Source organism: Primulina eburnea, chromosome 11, assembly GCF_022965805.1.
Source record: "Primulina eburnea isolate SZY01 chromosome 11, ASM2296580v1, whole genome shotgun sequence".
NCBI lineage: Eukaryota > Viridiplantae > Streptophyta > Magnoliopsida > Lamiales > Gesneriaceae > Primulina > Primulina eburnea.
The window spans coordinates 4,060,410-4,082,988 of NC_133111.1; the positions used below are offsets into that span (position 1 = coordinate 4,060,410).

At 34.1% G+C, this 22,579-nt stretch overlaps 3 protein-coding genes across 6 annotated transcripts; 1 reads left to right on the forward strand and 2 right to left on the reverse strand.

The window, feature by feature from the left end:
• Positions 1-779: 779 nt before the first annotated feature.
• On the reverse strand, positions 780-4,181 carry LOC140805174 (rhomboid-like protein 19). The gene is made up of 8 exons (XM_073161400.1): positions 3,974-4,181; positions 3,748-3,869; positions 3,065-3,125; positions 2,802-2,968; positions 2,387-2,492; positions 2,057-2,259; positions 1,816-1,950; positions 780-1,044 (listed from the first exon to the last, which is right to left on the reverse strand). The coding sequence occupies exons 1-8, from the start codon at positions 3,995-3,997 to the stop codon at positions 942-944; spliced, it is 921 nt and encodes a 306-aa protein (XP_073017501.1). The 5' UTR covers positions 3,998-4,181; the 3' UTR covers positions 780-941.
• A 4,977-nt stretch (positions 4,182-9,158) lies between these two features.
• On the forward strand, positions 9,159-21,757 carry LOC140804187 (3-oxoacyl-[acyl-carrier-protein] synthase, mitochondrial). Of its 4 annotated transcripts, none has more exons than XM_073160030.1 (16): positions 9,159-9,290; positions 9,404-9,481; positions 13,853-13,988; positions 14,501-14,730; positions 15,317-15,424; positions 15,508-15,579; positions 16,510-16,596; positions 17,058-17,209; positions 18,225-18,305; positions 18,404-18,437; positions 18,790-18,856; positions 18,942-19,018; positions 20,185-20,245; positions 20,356-20,438; positions 20,809-20,880; positions 21,254-21,757. In XM_073160030.1, the coding sequence occupies exons 3-16, from the start codon at positions 13,865-13,867 to the stop codon at positions 21,416-21,418; spliced, it is 1,413 nt and encodes a 470-aa protein (XP_073016131.1). In that variant the 5' UTR covers positions 9,159-9,290; positions 9,404-9,481; positions 13,853-13,864; the 3' UTR covers positions 21,419-21,757. The 4 variants fall into 4 exon arrangements, with proteins under 4 accessions (XP_073016131.1, XP_073016130.1, XP_073016132.1 ...); XM_073160029.1 differs by having other exon boundaries at positions 9,434-9,481; XM_073160031.1 differs by lacking the exons at positions 9,159-9,290; positions 9,404-9,481 and having other exon boundaries at positions 9,571-13,988.
• LOC140804528 (uncharacterized) lies at positions 9,778-10,750 on the reverse strand. Its single transcript, XM_073160566.1, has 2 exons — positions 10,679-10,750; positions 9,778-10,314 (listed from the first exon to the last, which is right to left on the reverse strand). The coding sequence occupies exons 1-2, from the start codon at positions 10,748-10,750 to the stop codon at positions 9,778-9,780; spliced, it is 609 nt and encodes a 202-aa protein (XP_073016667.1).
• Positions 21,758-22,579: the final 822 nt, after the last annotated feature.

Here is a 22,579-nt window from a genome sequence, read left to right on the forward strand (position 1 = left end):
GCAAACACCTTTTATTAAATTTATATTTATATTTGTCTTACATTTTACTAGTGTTTTTTTTTTTGATGATAACCTGAAAATCTATGTATTTATTCTTAAAAATTATATGTTTATGTAATATTTAATATATTAATTAATTGATATAATTAAAATTATATTAAAACTAGAAGTTTTTTTTACATTTAATGTCGCACTAAACTGGCTTAAATTTATAAAAATTGAAGCTTAATTATGACATGGAACCTTGCATTTTACACCCTTAAATATGTATTTATCTTATAATTTAAGGAGTTGAATTAAATATAAATAAATACAAACATAAGAAGAGAGGTATAATTATAAATAATTATATTTATCTGTTATTTTTCACGAGATGATAGTTATGTTTAATTAGAAATTTTTTTGGTTAATATGACAAACAAGATTATTAATTTTTTTAAAAAATAATTTCTCAAGATGGGAGTAGTTGACCACGTGCTCATCACGTGTTATTTATTGATAAATGGGCTTCTGACGTGTGGCACAATGTTTTGACAAGTCAAAAGTTGGCACATGTCCATTTCTTCTTAAATTAATTTTCCCCGAGCTATTTTTGAGAGGATTTTATTTTTTAATCTCGATCAACTATTTAGTTAAAAAAATGACTTCATCATCTATGTTGATCGAAATTATTTTACAAATTTTACCACTATTTTTGGCAGTGACGTGTAAATTTATATTTTTTAGTTTACATTAATATATAATCTATTTTTTAAATTTTTTTGAACCAATAAATTCAGATTCAGGTCGATATCTTTATTTTCTATTCTCTTGTCATAAAAAATCAAAACATGCAAAAATTCCTCTTGTATCCAAAAGTATAAATGAGTAATACAGAGTACATACTGTACAAAACCCATCCAATCCCGTAACTGAGCAAATAAGGTTGCCATTCTGAGCTTTTAAACGTTTTCCGTCGCATCATCGTTTTGTTTCACCTCTGTCCTTCCGGCTGCAGCCATCTCTGATGCCAATCGTTCTTCCAGCGCACGTGCACCTCTTTCCCTTCAGATTAACCAGAAGCAGTGCCGCAAAGTTAATTTCGTCCCAACCCGACGTTCAAAATTTCAAATGGCATTAGAATCTTTTCCAAGTAAGTTAGGAGTCCAAAACACCTCACATCACTTTTTCCTAATGTTAAAGTACTCAACATTGAAACTTTAAAATCAAGGCCTTGTTTGTGTACTTCAAACATCAATTCCATTTCCAGTTTCTACAATTTTTATATGCAATAGAGCCCAACATGTCAAAAGACAATTTCTCAACCATATTACAGACTGCTATTCATCACAGATCATAAAGAAACGGGAGGAATTTCAGTAAAAGTGGAAATGAAGTAATGAACTAAATTATGAGAGGATCGGATAAAATATACCAGACATGATTTGGACTCGTTTCTTCAGCCATACCGCGAGAAATGATAAAGGCTCTCTTCTATACGATTCTCGTAAACTTCATTTTGAATTTACCAGCGATCTCACTTAACGCACTAAATACCGGTGTATAGTTCAACTTTTCAAGGAAAGTGGGTACGAAGTGTGAAAGAAGACTATTCCCACAAAACTAACAAATTCTTCAACATATCAAATAACTTAAAAAAGGTCGCAGTGCAGTAGTTAGCTCAGTGGCAGTATATGTTAAAACAATTGGAAAAAAACATGCATCATAAAGGTAAACACCACGTTATCTCCAATTGACAGAAAATCACGCAATTCATAGGCAAGTAAAGCAATCTGCCTCCATCATTCTTTAGTCAAAAGTAGCAGAAAAGATTACCTCCTCCTAGATGCTTCGATAGGATCTGAACCAGGCAATGAGCCTAAAGTGTAGCCCCTGGATTCTTCAGAGGTTTCAGATCTTCTTCCACAAAGCATCCGCTCGAAAATTGAAGCAACAGGATTAATGGCAGGTCTGCAGACCATCATCCATAGTTAGTATTGAAATGCAGAGACAGTAAATAAAAGGACAGGAAGAGAAAGTCTTATTCACAGATGAGACCAGATGTATGGTCAAGTACCTTAAAAATTCAGGAAAGAAGGTAGAAAACGCAAAATCATCACTTGTGTCACCTCTTCGTTTCATCTCTGTATTACTCTGCCAGTATCTGAGGTAAATCCAACCTATGTAGGTGCCAAATATTAAGGTAGGAAGATATGAGGCAGACTCCACTGTAAAAAAGCTTACAACAACAGCCACCAACAATGCCAGAGAAGGTAACCACTGCAAAAAAGTAGAATAAGTCATAAGTAAAAGAATAAAAGAAAATATTACTCCGTGTTTTCAAGTTTTGAGATAAATTTAAAACTTTCGAGTGTAAAACAAAAACATAAAAAGCAAATGTCCATACTTTTGCTTTTAACTTCAACCAAGATAGCTCTTGATCAGGTACTATTTGCTTGATGCCAACTAAGAACCCAGAAAGAACCCCTTGGAAACCAGAAATAGGCATATAGCTGCAATATAACAATTAGAAAACTATAATTTTCTTAAACTCCTTTTTAGATAACCAGGGTAGCAACAATTAATGGAGGGTATTAACAGCTAGATTGAAAGGTCAAAGTCTCAGAGACAGGTCTCTAGTTTTGAATGACTAAATTTGGACTGAATACTGAACATGACAATGCACTGAAATATTTTACGAAATTACAGTTTATTCCAGTGAACAGGCATGAATAAAAAAAAATTAACAGGAAAGGAATCGATCAGGAAATAGAGCATTCATAAATACAGTTTCTGCATAAAAGTACTCTTATGTCACTTACAGGTAACTTTCCTCCCTTGTAATGTAGTACAGGGAAATAGCCGTGATGAAAACGCAGACTGATGTGAGAAAGTTAACAACAAAAATGAACTTTAAAAATTCTCTAGAACCCCATAAAGGTTCAAGTAGCTTTCCGATGAAAAGAAGACCAATGGTGCTGATGACTACCTGCAAAACAATGTCAATATTTGGAACCCAGCGACGAAGAATAAAGGCAAATGCAGTTGATTGCAAATGAAATAAAACCCAAAAAAAACAACATACTCCATATATTGATTGCTCAATGTAACCAGCGGTAATGAGATTCCAAGCAAAAGGAATGGTCCTACAGTAGATCCACAAATAAATGGTTGAGTCATGGTTCCTGGAATCTAAATCTGAGTTAAAGGATATGTGAAAAATCAATAATGCCCGAAACTATCCCCCATTGGTAAAGCTTGTTGTAGCCTCCACTCAACATCAACAAAGTTAATTTAATAATGGCGATGTGTTGGGATTTATGACCTTTTTCATACTTAAAGTTGAAAAGAAGAAAAGGACGCTAATTGCACTTAATTAATGGCTTGCGTGCAATAATTCACTTATCTCTCCCCCGGTTGGTGAAACTCATCATCCAACTATATGATTAACATAATGATTCCAAATTTTTATATAAGTTTACAATGAATGCACCAACAGGCAACAGGCAAATTCTTTTTGCACCAACTGATAAAGGTTCTTTAATAATACTCAGTCAACTTAGACCTTCACATTGCCATCTACTTAGCGATTCATCAAAATTTTACTTGTTTCCAACAATCAATCCAAATAAACAAAGTAATAAATACATAAACCAACAAATACCAGGTTAAAGTAACTCTCCCACCTCCCGTTAGGCTACCTAAACAACCCGGACGCATAAAAACACACAAATACACGTAGAGAGATAAAAAGAAAGAAGATATTACTTCGCGGGAATAAGAGCAAGATAAGAAACAGCAGAGGGCAAAATCTGAACAACAATGTGGCCGCCGATCAGCACTGCCGCCATCCCTTTGCAGAGCCTCGTAAATCCAGTGAACATCGAACCCTTAAAAACATCAATAAAAATGAATTTTAAAAAAAAATCACAGGTTAACATTCAGATCTGTTGATTGTGCATTGCTAATTCGGATCTGATTATGTGGTACTTACCCCTGAGAGCTGTGCAGAGCTCATCTTGGAAAGAAAAAAGGATTTGAATTAGGGTTTGATCGGATACCACACTCGGTGGTGAATATATCTATAAATTTATAATTGTTGAATTTGAAATCTGGAGAGGCTGAACCTAACGAATAAATAGTTGCCATTAACGTTGAGGAGAAGAAACTTGCAAAATTATCAATTCACCACCTGAAAAAGTCGTAGTTTCCGAAATTGACCCTTGTATCATAGCTAGAACTTGATATATGATTTTTCTATTTTTTTAAAAATAAAATTTTATATTTATATAATATTCATATTTTTATAATTTAAATCTTTGTTAAAAAAGTCAAATATATATATATATATATATATATATATATATATATATGTGTGTGTGTGTGTGTAAGATATCTCTAATATACCATGAAAACTATTGTGAGACCCGTTATATATATATATATATATATATACATATATACATATATATAATATCTCTACTAGTACCACAAAAACTCTTGTGATATCGTTTTACGAAACAATTTTATGAGACGAATATTCAATCCGACTCATGAAAATTATTATTTTTTTATTTCCAATATATTATTTTTCACTACAAAAATATCAAATATAATTTTTTGTTAGTTATATTAATGAAAAATATTATGTAACAATGCTGATTTGAGTTAAAAGTTTACTTTTATATCAAAAATATATTGTATAATATATGTTAATTTGAGCGAAAAATATTATTTTTATATCAAAAATAATTTTTTCTATCTCAAGTATTGATTGGTCAACACTTCTCACAAATATAAATATGTTAAAGATTGCACAAAAAAATATACTCCTAATGTTGCCCTGAAAAAGTTTAAAATATTATCCGCGGTAAATAAGATTAAAAAAGAGCCTTGGAAAAAATTGATTTGCCCTAAAATTTTCTCTCAATCCCATTTCTTTGCTCCAAAACCCTAATATTTGAAGTTGGATAAATTTATAAGATTCCATTGTCGGCATATTCCGGTGCCATGGGTTGTGCATCATCCGTTCCAGGTGAATTTCAACATCAATCTACGGTTTAGATCATTTTGAATCTCCTCTCTTTTATTATTAATGTTAATGTATGTTCTGAAACAAAAAAAAAATAGAATTCATCGACATAGTTCTGAATATGTTGGCCTTTATCATTGAATACGATGACTCCTGGCTTGTTCCTTGCTCTTACGAGTTCTGACTTTTATACGTTTGTCAAAAATAATATCGAATCCGATCGAGGGTGTCGGAGTCCATGCTCTTAATTGATATTTAATTACCAAACAACAAGTATTAAATACTGTAAACAGCGAAAACGAGTTTAAAACGTTCATTTGAGCCTACAGAAATTTCGGCACAACCTCCTCGTAAGTAGGATATCCCAAAAATTTCAAAACACAACAACAGCAATATACGCTCGAAAATAACATCAAGTTCACAATCAACCAAACAAATATCCTACAGCCGCACTGACAAGGACTACACACAACATACCACAAATAAAATCCAAAACAACATAAATACATCACCATACAGCTACACAAGACATCTCCCTAGCAAATGTATCAAACCAATATAATATATAGATATCTGGGAACTCTGACACAAACCAACTGACTACTGGGTACCACTCGCTGACGCTCCACCAGATGCGTCAAATCCCCTGGAATGACCTGTTATGGCATCAAAAACAACCACAACATAAAAAAAAACAGGGATCAGACCCCAGTATGACAAACCAGTAAAATCACGACGTATATAAAAGACATGTAATAATACCAAGTAAATGCAGTGACATGCGATGCATGAATGATAACAATGGAATAACGGATACAAAATGGAGTCCATACGAATATCATCATCAATAGTAACAGTGGCAACCCTTGCCAGGAATGCAGCATCAAATCGCCGCTCCTCCATGCACGTAGCATCGGGAATACGAGTAGCTAAGTCGCTCGTCCCTAGCTGTGATATGGAAAAATGGCTAATCCTAACCCACTTGTCTATCTGATGACTCAATATATTTCACCCATCGTAGTTCTTCGTCTCACCCTTTCTACCTGCGACATGATCTGCCTCCTCCCACCAGTTCTTCCCACCACCGTTCTCTTGCCTCTCTGTTAATTTTCGTCATCATTCGAAGTTCTCTGTGTCCACTTCACCACTCACAATAGTCCTTCCGTGATATCAAGACATACTATTATATTGTACCAGAAAATCCTAATAGTGTACATTCGTTGTCGATGCCACAACCTCAAGCGATGATTACGACCGATTCTTCTTTCGTTCCCGGTCTGAGGGTTACTTCTATAACGATTAGTGATCGGAAACCTTTCCCCAGGTTAGAAAAACTAGAATAATTGTAGGAACGAGTGATTACCGCTTTACCAAAAGCTATAACCAGTGGTAATGGTACAACTCAAATATTTTAAACCGCACATCAGTTCAAGCACCACGGTTCGATCGCTTTCAACAGTGACAATTATTGCACCCAACAATCTTCCCCCAATAATTGTACTTTTGCAATCAATGGAAATCGAACCCGTGATCTTGGCTCTGATACCAATTGTAGGACCGAGTGCTTATCGTTTTACTAAAAGCTATAGCTAATGGTACAATTCAAATATTTTAAACCGCACAGCAGCTCAAGCACTACGGTTCGATCGCTCTTCCAGCAGGGACAATTATTGCACCCAACAATAAGGCCTAGTAGAAGTTTATACGAATTTTCGCCAGACGTTAAGATGAGTTATTTTAGTTAGATGCAAGCATAATTATCATACGTTCATTTACTAAATTATTTTATATTAAATGTAGTAGTATGTTTATATAATTCGCAAACCTACAATACATACTTTCCATACAGTTTTTAGTAATTTTTGTTTTTATTTTTCATGACCTTCATTTCTAAACCTTCACTTCCTCACAGAAACCCAATGGTGCGTTTCTCAATTCGTTTTAAAACCTGGTGGTGTTTTTCTTTTCTTTTTTTTTTTCAATGAAATAATGTTCTCGATACACATATTGTTATTTTCAAAATAACATGGTTTTCTTTCATTAAAATGGTCAACATTAAGGTGATGTGTTTTGCACAACGTTGAATTAGTCGATTTTAGGTTTTTCGCAAAAATATTGTGGTTACATTAAGTTGGATTTTGATACATTTATATTGAATAAACATATTATCCGATATCCTAACTATATTTCTTGGTTTGAATAATATTACACAATTCAATAACTGTCGTGGCATAATTAATTTTTCAAATACCCTAGTCAAATTTTTAGGCTCATCTCAATGTTCTCTTACGCCATTCAACTCTATTTTATCTTAATTAGTTTAAATATTTTTATTTAGTTTATTTTAATTAATTTAAATATTCAACAAAAGCACCATTTGACTTGGTCAAAAAATAACAATAAAATGAAAGCATCCTACTAATAACCGTAGAAAATAGTAATGAAAGTATGAAATGAAGGTTTTAAAATCATGTACCAAGTCTCAGTGAGCAACGTGCTTTAAATTTTATACAAAGCAATTAATACGACAACATTTACAACTTTCATTAAAAAAAAATACATATTTCATCATAAATCTATAATATAAAAAAATTAATTTTTTCCTAGACCCGCGGACCAAGCAACGGCTCTCTCGGGTTGGCCCGTCCACGCCTACCTTTTGGCAGATCGACCGCGATGATGCATATAACTGTTCAGAATATGTTATGACATATCTATCATAAACATCTTTAATTATGTTAATAACACGTAAAACTTTATTAAACATGGGGTCATATATTGTCTTAATAAATAGTAACTATAAGTCCTTTAAAAAAAAATAAGAAGAAAACAACTAGGAGTGATGTGCAAACTTTAAATTTGAAGTAGATTTTAATGCATGCAATCTAAACGATAAGTATAACACAATGAGCTGTCATATTTTATCGATTTTAATAAATTTGAAGTAGATTTTAGTGAAGCAACTAGGGTCTCTAGACAAATTTAGTGGCCCGCTGACTTTGAAATAGATTTTAACGAATGTATTGTAGTACAACAATACATTCATTGAAATTCGAGCATCCCAACAAATTACGTCTTATTTACACTAAATATTTTAATAATTATGTCTTATTTACACTAATAAATATAAATTCAAGGTAAGAAATGATTGCTTTAAATTAAGTTAATCATATGTAATAAAAAAAAGTTAATCATATAAATAATATTATAAAACTAAATACCCAATAATTTATCATAACTAAATAAAAAATTATATCAGTGATTGAATCAATTAACAATTAATAATTGTATCTGACATAGTATTTATGATCTTCTAAAATAATTTTCAGAAAATATTTTTTTATTAATATTTCAATTCATATAATATATATTAAAATATAATATATATTAAATTTAATAGGTTTTCTCGGACATCTTCAATCGTCCTCCGTAATAGTGAAATCCATTTAATTATATTTATATATTTAATATCTTTAATAATAAGTAACTAGATTCGATAAGAAATCTATTTAATTATATTAAAAGTAATAATTTACCAAAATAGATACAAATTTATTTTGGTTGATATCAAATATATAATGTGTAGTTATGTGTATAAATACAAATGTTGATAATAAATTTCAAATTATAAATAACGCTTACGGTAAAAAAAAATATAATCCTAAAACTTTCGCCTCTTATTTTATCAAAAAATTCAGAACATAAAAAATAACTAATATTTTATTCAAATAATAAGGTGATTACTTGATTTAAAAATAATAAAATTCTAACATCATTTCTTACTTTTAATAAATTTGAAATTTTTAATACTCTTAAATTAATATTTAAACAAAATTGCATTTATATTTACAAAAGACTCGATAAAATTTAGTATGTCAACTAACAAAATTTATATTTACGAAATTATTTTGATATAAAACAATCCATAATTTATAATTATAAAATTATATATCATATAAGTTTCTAATACAAATTTATATCAATTTTGATCTTTTTATCTGATTTTTGTTCGAGTTAATAATTTATTAAAACAATTATTATAAAATTTTGTTTATATATAATAAAATTAAAACAACATGGGCCCAGTGTGGTCCGATTAATCTTTACGTTAGAGCCCAACAATTTACTGAAAACTCGGCCCGATTAGCCAAGGTATCCATTCACAGCGGGAGAAATGTTCGTCAAGCCAATTGACCCAGGCCGCCTTTGAGAAGGATTCAGGGTTTAAAAAAAAAATACACCGACAGGAGCTAGGATGTCATTTCCGGATCACTTTTGGGTATTGGAATTTTGATCTCGTCCTGATTTTGATTGTTGTGTATTCCGATTATATATATAATATGTTTTCTGGATTTAATTCAAAGCCGAATTGTATCTTGTTTTCGTTTGAAGAATGGCTGGTGGTGTAAATTTCATTCGCAGGGTCATATATGAGGCCAATGAACTTATTGTCAACGGTCTTGCAAACAGGTGATTCGATTTTAACGTCAACCTGGATTTTTTTTTACATATCAAGATCGTTTTTTTTGGCGATCTTTTTGTTTGATTTTGAGTCTGGGGGGTCTTTGCCAATGACAACTTCCGTAGGCTTGCTTTTGGGTCGACCTTGTTGATCAAAATTTCTTTTAATTTTTAATAAAAACATAGACAATACAAAAAGTGACATATCACCAACAATAAAAAAACACACAAAAATATTTTTAGTTCATTGCAATCATGAGAGTAAATTAGTACCGTGGAAGGTCGGACTCGGAAGGTGAAGTTTTTCATTCACCTCCGAGGAACTGTCCAAACGGTGTAGAAGTCCCATCAGAGCCATCCCCCATTTCCATTCTTTTCTGCCAAATTTTTTGTTGTTCTTTTATCAAGTATGCACAGACTGATTCATCAACGCACACAGGGTTCATCCTTAGTATTTTATTTTCTTCCTTAAAAGCCATTATCGCATTCCTTTGTTTCTCAATATCAATGAGCTGTTGTCGATGTACCTCAGCATTCTCCATCACAACCACCATTTTCTCAGTACATTTGGCCATGGTGGAAATGTCCTTCAAGTGTTCTTCAGTAGCTTTTCTTTTGGCTTTGGCCTTTTTTATGCCAATTGGACGCTGAGAACTCTCTCCTGACGGATTATCTTCATCCAGGTTTATAGTAAATCCATATAGTCTTGGAGAATCGGGTGTCGATGATTCAGTGTTGGGAGAATAGTCAGACTGGGATGAGTCGATACTCCCGTAGTTTGGTATGAAATTAGGTAAAATAGCGTTTGATGACCTAAACTTCTCTTGGTCCTTAAGTAAAGACTATACATGATCCAACCGCCAAGTCGACCAAGCTGATTGCTTATATAAAGCTTTTGCTTGATCCAACTATAACAAGGTATGAATTGTATCTTAGTTACAAAATTTAAAAAGTATAATTTCACAGAAATATGATAAAGAAAATTAATTACTCACAATGTCATTCTCAGAAACACCACTTGGACGGCTAAGTTCTACCTGGCTAGTTTTGGACAATTTTGTTTATGTTGAATCAGCGACATTGGATGGCCTTTATTGTTCGAGGCTCTGTTGATTTACCGGTGATTTGTTCGTTGTATGTAACTGCCACTCGTGACCATAACTTATCGCGTGATTGGTTTATACCAATTATTGGATTTTGGGAGACATCAAGATAAGCCATCACGAGTAGTTTGCCCTCCTCGATTGAGAATGCAACACCACGTTTAGAGGAAGTCATTTGATCGTAAATAATTATTCAATTTGTAGAAGTGATGTCACTGCTTTGAATGATACTTCAATTTATAGCCAAAATATTTTGGATAAGAAATTTGGATCAACGGTCTAAATTAAATAATATCTGATCTGACGGTTGAAATTTAAATTAATTAGATTGATTTGTTTTGGGATACGAAATTTGACTGCAACATGACAACCCACCCTTCAATTGGCTTTTAGTGGAAATACATAGCCCGTGACAGCTGGTATATAGACAAGAGGTGATAGATGAGTCGTCTCTGATTGCGACTAGACACCCGTGATAGCTGTCTGCAACGTGACAACCCTTCAGTTGGCTTTTAATGGAAATGCATAGCTCGTGACAATTGGTATATAGACAAAAGCTGACATATGAGTGGTCTCTGATTGCGACTAGACTACACGTGACAACTGACTACAACTAGACAACCCTTAGTTGGCTTTTGCTGGAAATGCATAGCCCGTGACAAAAAATGTGGAAATGAATAGCCCGTGGCTTTATTGAAATGCTTTTATTGAAATGTTTTTAGTGGAGATGCATAGCCCGTGGCTTTATTCAAATACACAACTTGTGACAAAAAAAATGAGTTGGCTTTTATTCTATATAATATTTAAAAGAAATTAAAATATCTAAAATAACTAAAATAAAAAATGTCATCACTTATTTAAAGACCAATTGCTTCTTCATAATTTACTCATCTTGCTCAAAAATGAATTTTCATGAGGGAGGTTCTTCAAATTTTTCTTTCTATGCGTCTTGACGACGAAGATCAACCTAGTGCCAACATAAAGAATGAGTTAAATCGCATTGACGAACAACAAACGGTTTTAAGCCAACTCATAAACAGTGTTACCATTGTCTCCAATTACTTTTGATAATGTGGTAATTTGCACCCGTTGAGGCTCAATCCCTGGCCATGTTGTGATTAATCGAGACAGATTAGCCACTGAACAACGCTTGTACAATGACTATTTTCCTGAGTCTCCAATGTACAATGAATCAATGTTCAAGCGACGTTTTCGAATGTCTCGTCGGCTATTCTTGCGAATTATGGAATCCATTCAACATGATAATTACTTTGTACATGAAGTAGATGCGTTGGGGAGGCCCGGGTTGTCCCCATACCAGAAGATAACAGCCGCAATGCGTATTTTAGCATACGGTGTGGCGGCAGATTCAACGGATGAGTATATAGTCTACTGCGATTGAAAGTTTAAAAAGATTTTGCCGGGCTGTGGTGGAGGTGTTTGGTGACTGATATCTTCGGTCTCCCAATGCCGAGGACATTGAAAGGATTCTCCTTATTGGAAAACAACGTAGATTCCCGGGGATACTGGGAAGTCTAGATTGTATGCATTGGAAGTGGAAAAACTGTCCAACAGGTTGAGCTGGAAAATATGCTGGTCGTACCGGAAAACCAACAATCATTTTGGAGGCCGTAGCAGATTACGAGTTGTGGATATGGCATGCATACTTTGGTTTGCCAGGTTCAAACAATGATATTAACGTGTTGTCAAAATCTCATCTCTTTGTTAATTTAGCCAATGGGGTAGCTCCCACCGCTAACTATGTAATGCAAGAAAAAGAATACACCATGAGATACTACCTAGCAGATGGTATATATTCAAAGTGGGCTACTCTAGTGCAACCAATTCACAATCCACAAGGTCCAAAAAAGAAATATTTTGCAGCACGACAAGAAAGTTGCAGAAAAGGTGTTGAACGAGCATTTGGAGTGCTGCAATCAAAGTGGACGATAATCACTGGACCTGCACGAGTTTGGAGCAAACAAGTGCTACATGATATCGTGACAACATGCATCATAATGCATAATATGATTATTGAAGATGAAAGGAAATTCGATGTGCCAGTCACAGATTATCGCGAGGCACCCATCCAGATGTTGAAATGGCACGTGATGAGCATGCCTGATTTCAAGAGTTTCTTGCACGCCATCGTAAAATAAAAGATAAATCGGCTCACTATGCACTCTGAGATGCTCTTATTGACCATTTGTGAGAGGATTTAATGGTTAATTTGTGTGTTGTTCCCCCTAACGCAACTCATTTAACTAAAACTCTCAAGTACTCATCTCCTACTACCACAAGACATGACATCTCCTCGCCCCTACCCCCGGTCCCCATCCTGGTTATCCCATATTTTGAGTAGATCACACACATTTTCGACACTTCCTTAGATCCTCAAACCCTAGCATCGTATATCGACCACATCCTTGCCACTACCTCGGATCCTCGGCAACTACCCGAGGCAAGTCAGTCGTATCCTCACCACCTTCTGAGGTCCTTGGACCCTAAGAAGGCATAGAGAAATATTTTATTTTATGCCATATACAATTGTTGTCCCGATAAAATATCTGCTGGAACAATTGCACAATAGACGATAACCTTGTCAATGTGATGATTTTGTACAACTCCTTACCATTGAGGAAATATTGAAGCAATTGTTCCATTTTATTAGATTTTATTCGGTTCATCAACAAGCACCAAGTTGCGTATGTTTTTTTAATCAGTCTTGGCATCATTTAAACACTTTTTGACTGGTCAATGCAATTCACAAACAATTCCATGTATAGCTACTCAAATTTGACATGTGTCATTTTAGATTCAAAATGATGTCATTGCGCAAACCATCGATTTCAATAGTTGTCTATGCCATAAACGAAATATTCATCGTCAGTCTCTCGCAAGTTGTCTTCGATCCTCTTAATTCTCTTGACTTGTTGGTTATATCATTCATTCTATTTCAGTTGCTGTATAATGTAAACTTACTTGTTTTTGATATGCAGAATCAATTCAATAAAATACCTCAATGATTCTTTGTTGTTTTCAGACAAATAATCACCTGCATTCATTGCAAATGTAGCTTTCATTAATTTGATCTGTGTAGTGAATTTCGAGCTTCAGAAAGCATAAACTTTATTTGTTGTAAATCTGGAGTTTCAGAAATCATAAACTTGCTGAAACACAATTATCTTGTTTTGGGTTTCAATAACTATATTCATTTGCAAGTATGATCCTTTTTACTTCGTTATATACTGTCACAGTGTCTGTTGTTACACTGTAGTTCTTCAAAGTAATGGCGTTGTCCCGACAGAACTGTAATAAACTTGTGGGTTCAGTCACGCAGTTCCGTCGCCTTTTCTCTCCCAGTCCCTTTGATCCACCTCCTCTTTTACCACTGCGTAGAGTTGTTGTTACAGGTACTTTTTGTTTACTAGTTATCCTGGTACAGATGCAACTATTTATTTATACCTATAGTTTTCAAGGTTTAAGTATGATTTAAACGAACCATCCTGCCATGATCTTTGCTGCAAGCACAATTCACATTCATTTTCTTCTCCCCTCTTTACGTTTCGGGAGAGCTTGGTTTTTGCAAAAATCTTGTATGATACTTTCTTCCAGGTATGTGGTGGTTATGTTTACCATTGTCTATGCAAAAATTGGCACACACTTCGAAATTGTGGATAACTTGCTTGCATGTGCGTAGTTGGAAAGTAGTGCTATGAGGTTGATAACTTTTATTATTAGATTCATATAACATCCTATCGCACACCATAAAAATCATTTAATGGGCCCACTCTTATATTTAGTCATTGCATTTTAACAGGTATCCAAGTATTCTTTTCATATTTCTATTATAAAAATTAACCATTAGTTTCTATTTTTCTACTTGCTGATTTTGTAATAAAGTAAAGATAGTGAATGATTTTAGGTTTAGGAATGGTCACACCTTTGGGTTGTGGTGTGGAAACTAGTTGGAAGCGATTAATAGAAGGGGATTGTGGAATTAAGGCAATAACAATTGAAGATATAAAGATGAATGGCTTTGACAGAGAGACACAATTGCATACCTTTGATCAATTGGCTTCCAAAATTGCTGCGATTGTACCATGTGGAACCAACTCAGATGAATTCAACGAAGAGCTGTGGCTTAACTCTAAGGTAGTAATTCCAAATTATTTTTTGGTTTAGCTCTGATACTAGTTGGTCTCTTGAATCAGAATATTTAAATCACAAATCAGCTGGTTGAAAATAAATAAATCTTCGTTTGGGCAAGAATTATTTTCTTTCATGCAAATATTGATTTTCTCTGAAGAAAACGGCCATAATGAAATATATTGCTAGAAGTTTTCTTCTTAATGTAATTGGCAGTGAAAATGTTGATTTCACGTGCTAGCAATCTACTTTATGCTGAACCATTTGTTATACTAGAGAAACAATGAAAATTTGTGAATAGGCAAAGGACATCCGGAGCCATGGAATGATAGAGTAAGTATCACCCAACAAGCCATCAGGTCATTACATCATTCAAATAAATTTTGTAGCTCGGCAAGACCATAAGAACATAAATGTTCGAAACAAGGTAACTCATTATGCTTGAATACCTTTTATCCTCATCTATCTAAATAATAATGAAGTGTGCCCGGAAATCAGATAGTTCCTTTTGTCATTTTGTTTTGAATATTTTACTGTTCTCATGAGCCATAACAATACTGAATTTTTAGATTCTATATTTACTCACTCACAGGACCATAGATCGATTGCAAGGTTTATAGGGTATGCATTATGTGCAGCTGACGAGGCTCTTAGAGATGCAAATTGGATGCCGAGTGAGCAGGATGAGAAAGAAAGAACGGTAATTTGTTATCTAGAATGATGAAGATTGGAATAATTTTGGATTTTGTGGTGCTTACTCATTTCTGACCTCAAGACCATCAGGGTGTTTCCATAGGTGCTGGAACTGGCAGCGTCAGTGATATTTTGGATGCTTCAAGAATGATCTGTGATAAGGTGGATTGACTTCTTTGTTTGACGTAACCATTATTATTCTTAGTAACTTATAATCGTTTCTGAAGCTGTAGAAGTTGCAATTCAGTTAACCCTAGCGAGAACTTGCCCCCCCAATTTCGCTCTATTTTCTATCAAGATAGGTTTGGGTTAGAAAACATTTTTTTTCCGTCCCAATTTCAGAGATAATGGTCTATAGGAGGGTGAATAGACCATTTAGAATTTTAATTAAGCAATTTGCAAGATTATTCCTTGATAAATAAACTGTACTTTAACTGTTAAAGCCGATGATGACTCAACAATCTTGATTAAAAATGATCGTTTAAGCATTCATTGAGCAAGGGCGGATGACTCAAACAATAATGGTAAAGACTGAGTATGATCAAGTGTAAAGAATATATAAAAATAGCATTCCTTCATATTGCATTTTATTTTGTTCTGAATTATATTCAATATTGCTTTTATATCCTGATCTTATCTTTCACTCATTGGAACCAGCATAGCAGCTTGGTCTTATAATTGGATGCCTTTGACCAACTTGTGAACTTGTAATGCCGGGTATATAATTGTTTTGTCTTCTAGAAGCTTCTGTATATGGCTTGAATGTGCCAACTTGTGAGCTTGTGATGTCTATCTCACTGTTTTGTAATCTAGAAGTTTATACATATAGCTTGAACGTGCCACCGGTTAAATTTTGGTTAAGAAAGAGAGCGTCTATATTTGCCGTAATATCTGCTCCAAGAATGAATTTCCACAAATCACGTTACCTGATAATTTGAAATCAGTCCTTAAAAATTTGTAGAAACTTTGCCATCTTAACCCAATCAACATACTTTTCTCTAGTCTGAACTTCATTCTTGCGAACTGGTTTTGACATACACCAAAAAGTGCTGGCTCGCAAACACACGTCCTTACTTTTTCTTTCGCTTGCAGCACCTACGGCGACTCAGTCCATTTTTTATCCCGAGGATACTAATCAATATGGCTGCTGGTCATGTGAGCATAAAATATGGATTCCAGGTATTCAGTTAACATAATTCTATCATCTTGAAAACATAGGAAGGCATAAGAGGACATTTCTTTGTTGATTGTGTGGAGAATCATGGGAAATAAAGATGATGATAACATTTATGGTTCTGGATTTATCTTGCTACTTATTTATAGTTAAATGGTCGAGATTGAATCGTAATCCCTTAACATTGATTTTTGAATTGCTTTAATTTTTTTTAATCAAGAAACATGTTGAAGCCGGTCATTAAGTTGATGGCAAAACTTGCAAATAATAGCGAACAAACTTATAATAGTAGTATGTCCACAATTTTTATAAAAGGTTGACAAATGACAGCGTATAAGAGGGAAAAAAGTGTCTATATATATTATATGGTCTTTGACATCCATTTATAATTATTTAATGATTTGAAGAAAAACTTCCTGTGAAATATAAACACAATTGCATGTTTTAGTCTTGATTTTGAATCTAGGGACCAAACCATGCTGCAGTGACAGCTTGTGCTACTGGGGCACATTCTATTGGAGATGCTGCAAGGATGATTCAATTTGGAGATGTTGATGTCATGGTTGCTGGGGGAACAGAATCTAGCATCGATGCTTTGTCGATAGCAGGATTCTGCAGGTAATTATCAGTCAACTGATTGAGCCATCTATTGTCAAGTACCTTGAATCCTTTGACTGCTTGAAAATGCCTCAGGCGCCCCTCCCTGAACAGAAATATAATTTTGCTTGAAAATACCTTAGGTTGTTAACGAAGTGATGGTCATTTCATTGCTCAGATGAGTGGAAAGCACAAAACACAGCATCTAAAATCCCAAAACAAAACACACGATCTGTATAACCCATTGGCCGTGACCAACCAATAGAACTCAAAAATTTAACAAAGACAATAATGTTAGCTGATAAGTTAATTTTGATGCAAATGGTGTCTTTTGTTAGAACCTTGAAAAGCATGTACAAAGCGAATGATAGACCTATTCGTCTACAAAAATTTACTGAAGATCTAAAAAATGATATACTGAGGGTTTTAGAAGTAAATAATTAATCCTGATACTTTTCTATTAGATCAAGCACATCCAGTGCAAAAAAATTACAGTTAATGTATATCAAATTACTCCATGGATCAGCTTTCTAAATAACAATTCAGAACAAAGCAATTGCTTTAGTCTAGTCCTCTTGACATACAAACATCATGTTCACTACAAGCTAATGGCATGGGATTCTGTATTATGTCCATTCATGACAAACATTCAAGTGTTGTTATACTCCACAACGAAATATTTCTGAAGCTCCGGTTTGTCAAATCTCCAAATACGTATTTTTCAAAATTCACAACAAAAAGCCAAGAGATCAAAATTTCCCAGAAAGAAATTTCAAGGTCATTACATTTACTCTCTTGGCTATATGAGCACGATCATCTCTATACGTCAATTGACAAAGAAGGATGCAGAGTAATAGTGACTTTAATTTGTCTTATGAGACCAGTAATTGATTCAAAGCTACTTTTTTCGAGATAAAGTGGTGGATGTCTCTACTAAAATTTACAATATCTAACACAATGCAATATAAGAAAAATATTTTATGGTGCAATTAAATACAAAGAGTGATTATTTTGTCGGAAATGATACTATACACAGATCAAGGGCATTATCGACCAAGTACAATACTTCTCCTGAAGAAGCCTCGAGGCCTTTTGATTGTGCTCGTGATGGATTTGTGTAAGTGATAGTGTTGTTAGTATCTTGGAGTTGAATGGCATTCAAATCTAATTTGCTTAAACTTCCATGCATCACTCTGATGAACTGCTGAAATACAGTATAGGAGAAGGTTCTGGTATCCTGGTTTTGGAGGTGAGTCCTGTTACAATTATGTCAATAAAGTCTATTCTCCTTAAAATTAGACGGAAGCTATTGTACACTCGATGTAAAAAGAATGTCTCTACGATCCCTCTCCATTTTCTTCCGAAGTTGTCAACTGAGGAGGTTTAGGAGCAGAGTTACTTTAAATTATAATCTCCTGTTTCATTTTATTATGTCATTAGTGTTTATAAACTGATTGACCAAATGTCAAAACAGTGCAAGGAAACATAGGATAGATATGTTCATTGGGTTAGTAAAAGCCTAAAATATATGTGATACTCTTCGTGTCGTTTACTCTTCTGGTTCAAATAAATTAATGTGTTCCTGCTTGTTTAATAAAAAGGACCTGGAGCATGCGAAGAAGCGAGGAGCTAAAGTATATGCTGAAGTACGTGGTTATGGGATGTCAGGTTATACACATTCAGTTATCACATCTTTTTATGTCTTTGATACGTTTCAATCTTTTGTTCGAAAATAATATCATTATTAATCCAGGTGATGCATATCACATTACACAACCTCATGGGGAAGGCAGAGGTGCTTTTTTGGCCATGTCCCGTGCTTTGAAGCAGGTAACCTGTTATCTGTTTTCATGTTGTAATTACCCTTGAGCTAACTGGCATTTTTTTAAACATTGTGGGTAGTTCCTGCATGTAAATCATATCTACCGTAGTTTCTCAAATGGCAGTTGGCCTACAGCCTCAACTTAGTGGGAGGCCGATGGGACCAAATGTTGAAATAAATACTTTGATTGTTTCTCATCATCAAGGGGTTTATTTTTAGTTGGAACATTCATTTCTGGAACCAGCATATTTAGGGTTTCATAAGGAAGCGTGGTTTATAACTTCATCATGTGGCATTTCATCTCCCCGTAATTCAGAGTCTTCGAGAGTATTAAGGAAGGCATGTATATGATGTTAGATACACGTCCCAAGATTACTTGAGGAGAGCGAATATTAATTTACGGAAAAATGCAAAAATAAAAAATAAATAAAAAAAGCTGAAATGGTCCGTTCTTTGATCAAGCGAAACCCTTGAGACTGCTAAGGTGTAAACTAGTGTTTTGTACTGTATCTCATGGTATTGGCGATCCTTCTGCCTTGTAGAACAATAATAGTACCTGCCATTACCATGATTTATGAACATATCTTGGTTCTAACATATGAAGTCAATCAAAAGGTTAACATCTGTGGTCAAGTTTTCTGCTCTCGTCCTTGTCCTACCCCCTGTGAATGCATTCTATCTACAAGATTAGGTTTGGGTTCGTGATTGTTCCTGAAAACTTGACTCACTTCCGTATTTGATTTATTGATAGATATCAAATTACAATTTAAAAATCTTCATGTTTCCTCGGTATTAATCTTATGAACTATTGGCTAATATGGATCAATATGCCTATGCATTGTGCTCCACCCTTGACTGAGTGACTCGATCTTTTCACTTCACAAGTCAATTGAACTCTTGTGGCCTTATGCCGTTCTAAGGAAAGACCTGGAAATTATGCTTTCATGTTCAATAAAATTGAGACAATTTATGATTGCAGTCTGTACAAGCTAAGTAGAAGTTACAAAAGATCCATCAAGTGCCCTTACAGTTCTATTCCTTCCCCTGGAAGAAAGGCACACACACACACACACACACACAAGAGAGAGTGTTTTTAGGAAAAAGAAGATATTTTACATCAGAATCACAGAAGCACTATTATTTTTCTAAGATGTCTGCTTTATATGACTGACAGTCTGGCTTGACCCCTAACCAAGTGGACTACATCAATGCACATGCTACATCCACTCCTCTGGGTAATTTTATGTATTTATAAGGGTGACATTGTAGACCTTCAGAATTTTCAAATACTCGTATGTTTTTATCTGATGGAAATTGGGCCAACATTCTGAAGCTTCTCATTCAGGTGACGCAGTGGAAGCCAAAGCCATCCTGTCCTTGTTTTGCAATCATGCGGCATCAGGTGCCTTGGCTTTGTCCTCCACCAAGGTAATCTCAGCATTTATCCTAAATTTCTTGATGTTTACTTTTGGTTTGATTCATGATTAATCACATGAGATACATAACCTTTTAAAACAGGAGGGTAATCTTAGTGTTTATATCGAGAACATTTCCCATAAAAATTTGAATATGAACATATTTACACATTCTTAGGACTGAATGTCATAAATCGCTTTGCTAATTTCTGATTTTATTTGAACGAATGGGGCATGCTTCCAAATCAAGTTCTTTACGTATTTCCAAAAAAAAAAAAAAAACAAGTTCATTGTTCCTGATGTCCATATCATTTCAAGGTTCCAAATTGATGTGTTTCTTGAATTCTACTAATATATTTGGTATTAATGACATAAAACATTAGGGTGCTACTGGACATCTCCTAGGAGCAGCTGGAGCTGTGGAAGCATTATTCTCAGTATTATCCATACACCATGTAAGGCATGCCATTTTTCTTGTTTTTTCTAGTTGTAAATATTCCATGGCTCTCAAAAACGTTGGAGCAATGTTGTAAATTTGGTGTCTCCGTTTCATGTGCTTTTTACCAATTTTATCAAAAGAAACTTATCATACCAGTGCGGCAGTGCCCGTACTTGAACCTTTCTACTACGCTTCCACACAGTACTTTTTTTAATTATTATTTACATGTATTATATGATGTTAATTTTTATGATATTTTATATGCTTACATGCACTTCATACCACAAACGGAAGTAAACATTCACGTTTCTGTTATGAAACTTATACTATAATATAATTTTTCGAATTTTCTCATTTCACCCAGCTTCTGTGCCCATTTTATTGCGCAGGGTATCGCTCCCTTGACACTTAATCTCACCAAACCTGATCCCATGTTTATTGGTGATTTTATGCCTTTGACTGCTTCGAAGAAGATGAACATAAAAGCTGCTCTGTCAAACTCCTTTGGCTTTGGTGGAACAAATTCCTCCCTTTTATTTGCTTCACTAGAATAGCTTGCCACACGGATGATTTGTTATTGCTTTGTTTCATGTGCGACACTCACGCACTTCAACTGAGCTTTTAAATTCTTTGTTTCATGTGCGACACTTACGCATTCCAACTAAGCTTTTAAATTCTTTGACGTGGCGATAATTTAGTAGATAAAACTTATGAGTGTAGTAGAAGATTTAGGCAGCAAATCTTGTCATGCTAGAGTTTTGTAGCTACGGGGATGATCCATGCATGGATATAGCAGCTATTAAATAGATAAAACTAATAGTTTCTTGACGACGATTTTGTTAGACCTTGATATCTTAGTTTGACATTAATACTTATTGGATTTGGTGTTTCAATTTTCGGTTGATTTTATGAACATTATGAGAAGTGTATTGCCCTAATTCTGTGATTTTCGACCGAGGGATGACATCAAAAAATAAATTTAGAAACACTAATATTTGAGATAATTGGAAATATAACTTGCAATTTTCATGTGACAGAGGAATTAGTTACAGATTTTAAAAAAAATTATCTTGTTTACTCGTTGGTGTGCTGCTTTCAAGGACAAGTGAGCCAGCTACACTTGTTTGCGCTAAGACAAATATGCAAAACACAGAAATCAACTGCGACAAGATTGTAAATTAATGACAAAAACAAAAGGGGAAAGCAAATAAACTATATGTAAAAAAGTTACAATGTTATGACTAGTTGCCTATATCACATCTACAAAAGTGACTATGTCCTTTAGCTGTGGATGCTAATTCCACTGTTAAACTTGTACCAATATATCTCGGGATTTTTCACCGTTTACAACAAATTTCTTAAAAACTTAATAAAATAACGTAAAAAAAAAGTTAACAAACTAAGGTGTCACACCTTTTGAAGATGTGTGACTTTCATTTTTTTTTAAAAGGAAGTAAGAGGCGTGACTTGCCTTTAATTTTTTTTTTAAAAAAAAATCAAGTCACGCCATCTCATATAGCGTGACTTGCTTAATAATATTTTTTTAAAGTAAGTCACGTCTATCGAACTGGCATGATTTTTTTTATTTAAATATTTGTTGGACGCTGGTGGTAGAGGATGCTGGAGGAGTCTGTCATTTGAAACACCGACGACCCAATGCAGTCAATAATGCATGTTTCTTTCTTTTATTTCACAAAAAAAACATTAAAAAAATT

What these genes read in the sequence shown, in the direction of transcription:
- LOC140805174 (XM_073161400.1), bottom strand. Translation starts at nt 3,997, where the DNA reads ATGAGCTCTGCACAGCTCTCAGGG. An exon ending in GGTTGAAGTTAAAAGCAAAA is followed by an intron (nt 2,260 to 2,386) that starts GTATGGACATTT and finishes ACTTTTTTGCAG; the next exon opens with TGGTTACCTTCTCTGGCATT. An exon ending in TTCTTTCCTGAATTTTTAAG is followed by an intron (nt 1,951 to 2,056) that starts GTACTTGACCAT and finishes GATGGTCTGCAG; the next exon opens with ACCTGCCATTAATCCTGTTG.
- LOC140804528 (XM_073160566.1), bottom strand. Translation starts at nt 10,750, where the DNA reads ATGACTTCCTCTAAACGTGGTGTTGCATTCTCAATCGAGGAGGGCAAA. An exon ending in TCGTGATGGCTTATCTTGAT is followed by an intron (nt 10,315 to 10,678) that starts GTCTCCCAAAAT and finishes GATCATGTATAG; the next exon opens with TCTTTACTTAAGGACCAAGA.
- LOC140804187 (XM_073160030.1), top strand. Translation starts at nt 13,865, where the DNA reads ATGGCGTTGTCCCGACAGAACTGTAATAAACTTGTGGGTTCAGTCACG. An exon ending in TGTGCTCGTGATGGATTTGT is followed by an intron (nt 18,306 to 18,403) that starts GTAAGTGATAGT and finishes GCTGAAATACAG; the next exon opens with TATAGGAGAAGGTTCTGGTA. An exon ending in CTGGTATCCTGGTTTTGGAG is followed by an intron (nt 18,438 to 18,789) that starts GTGAGTCCTGTT and finishes TTTAATAAAAAG; the next exon opens with GACCTGGAGCATGCGAAGAA.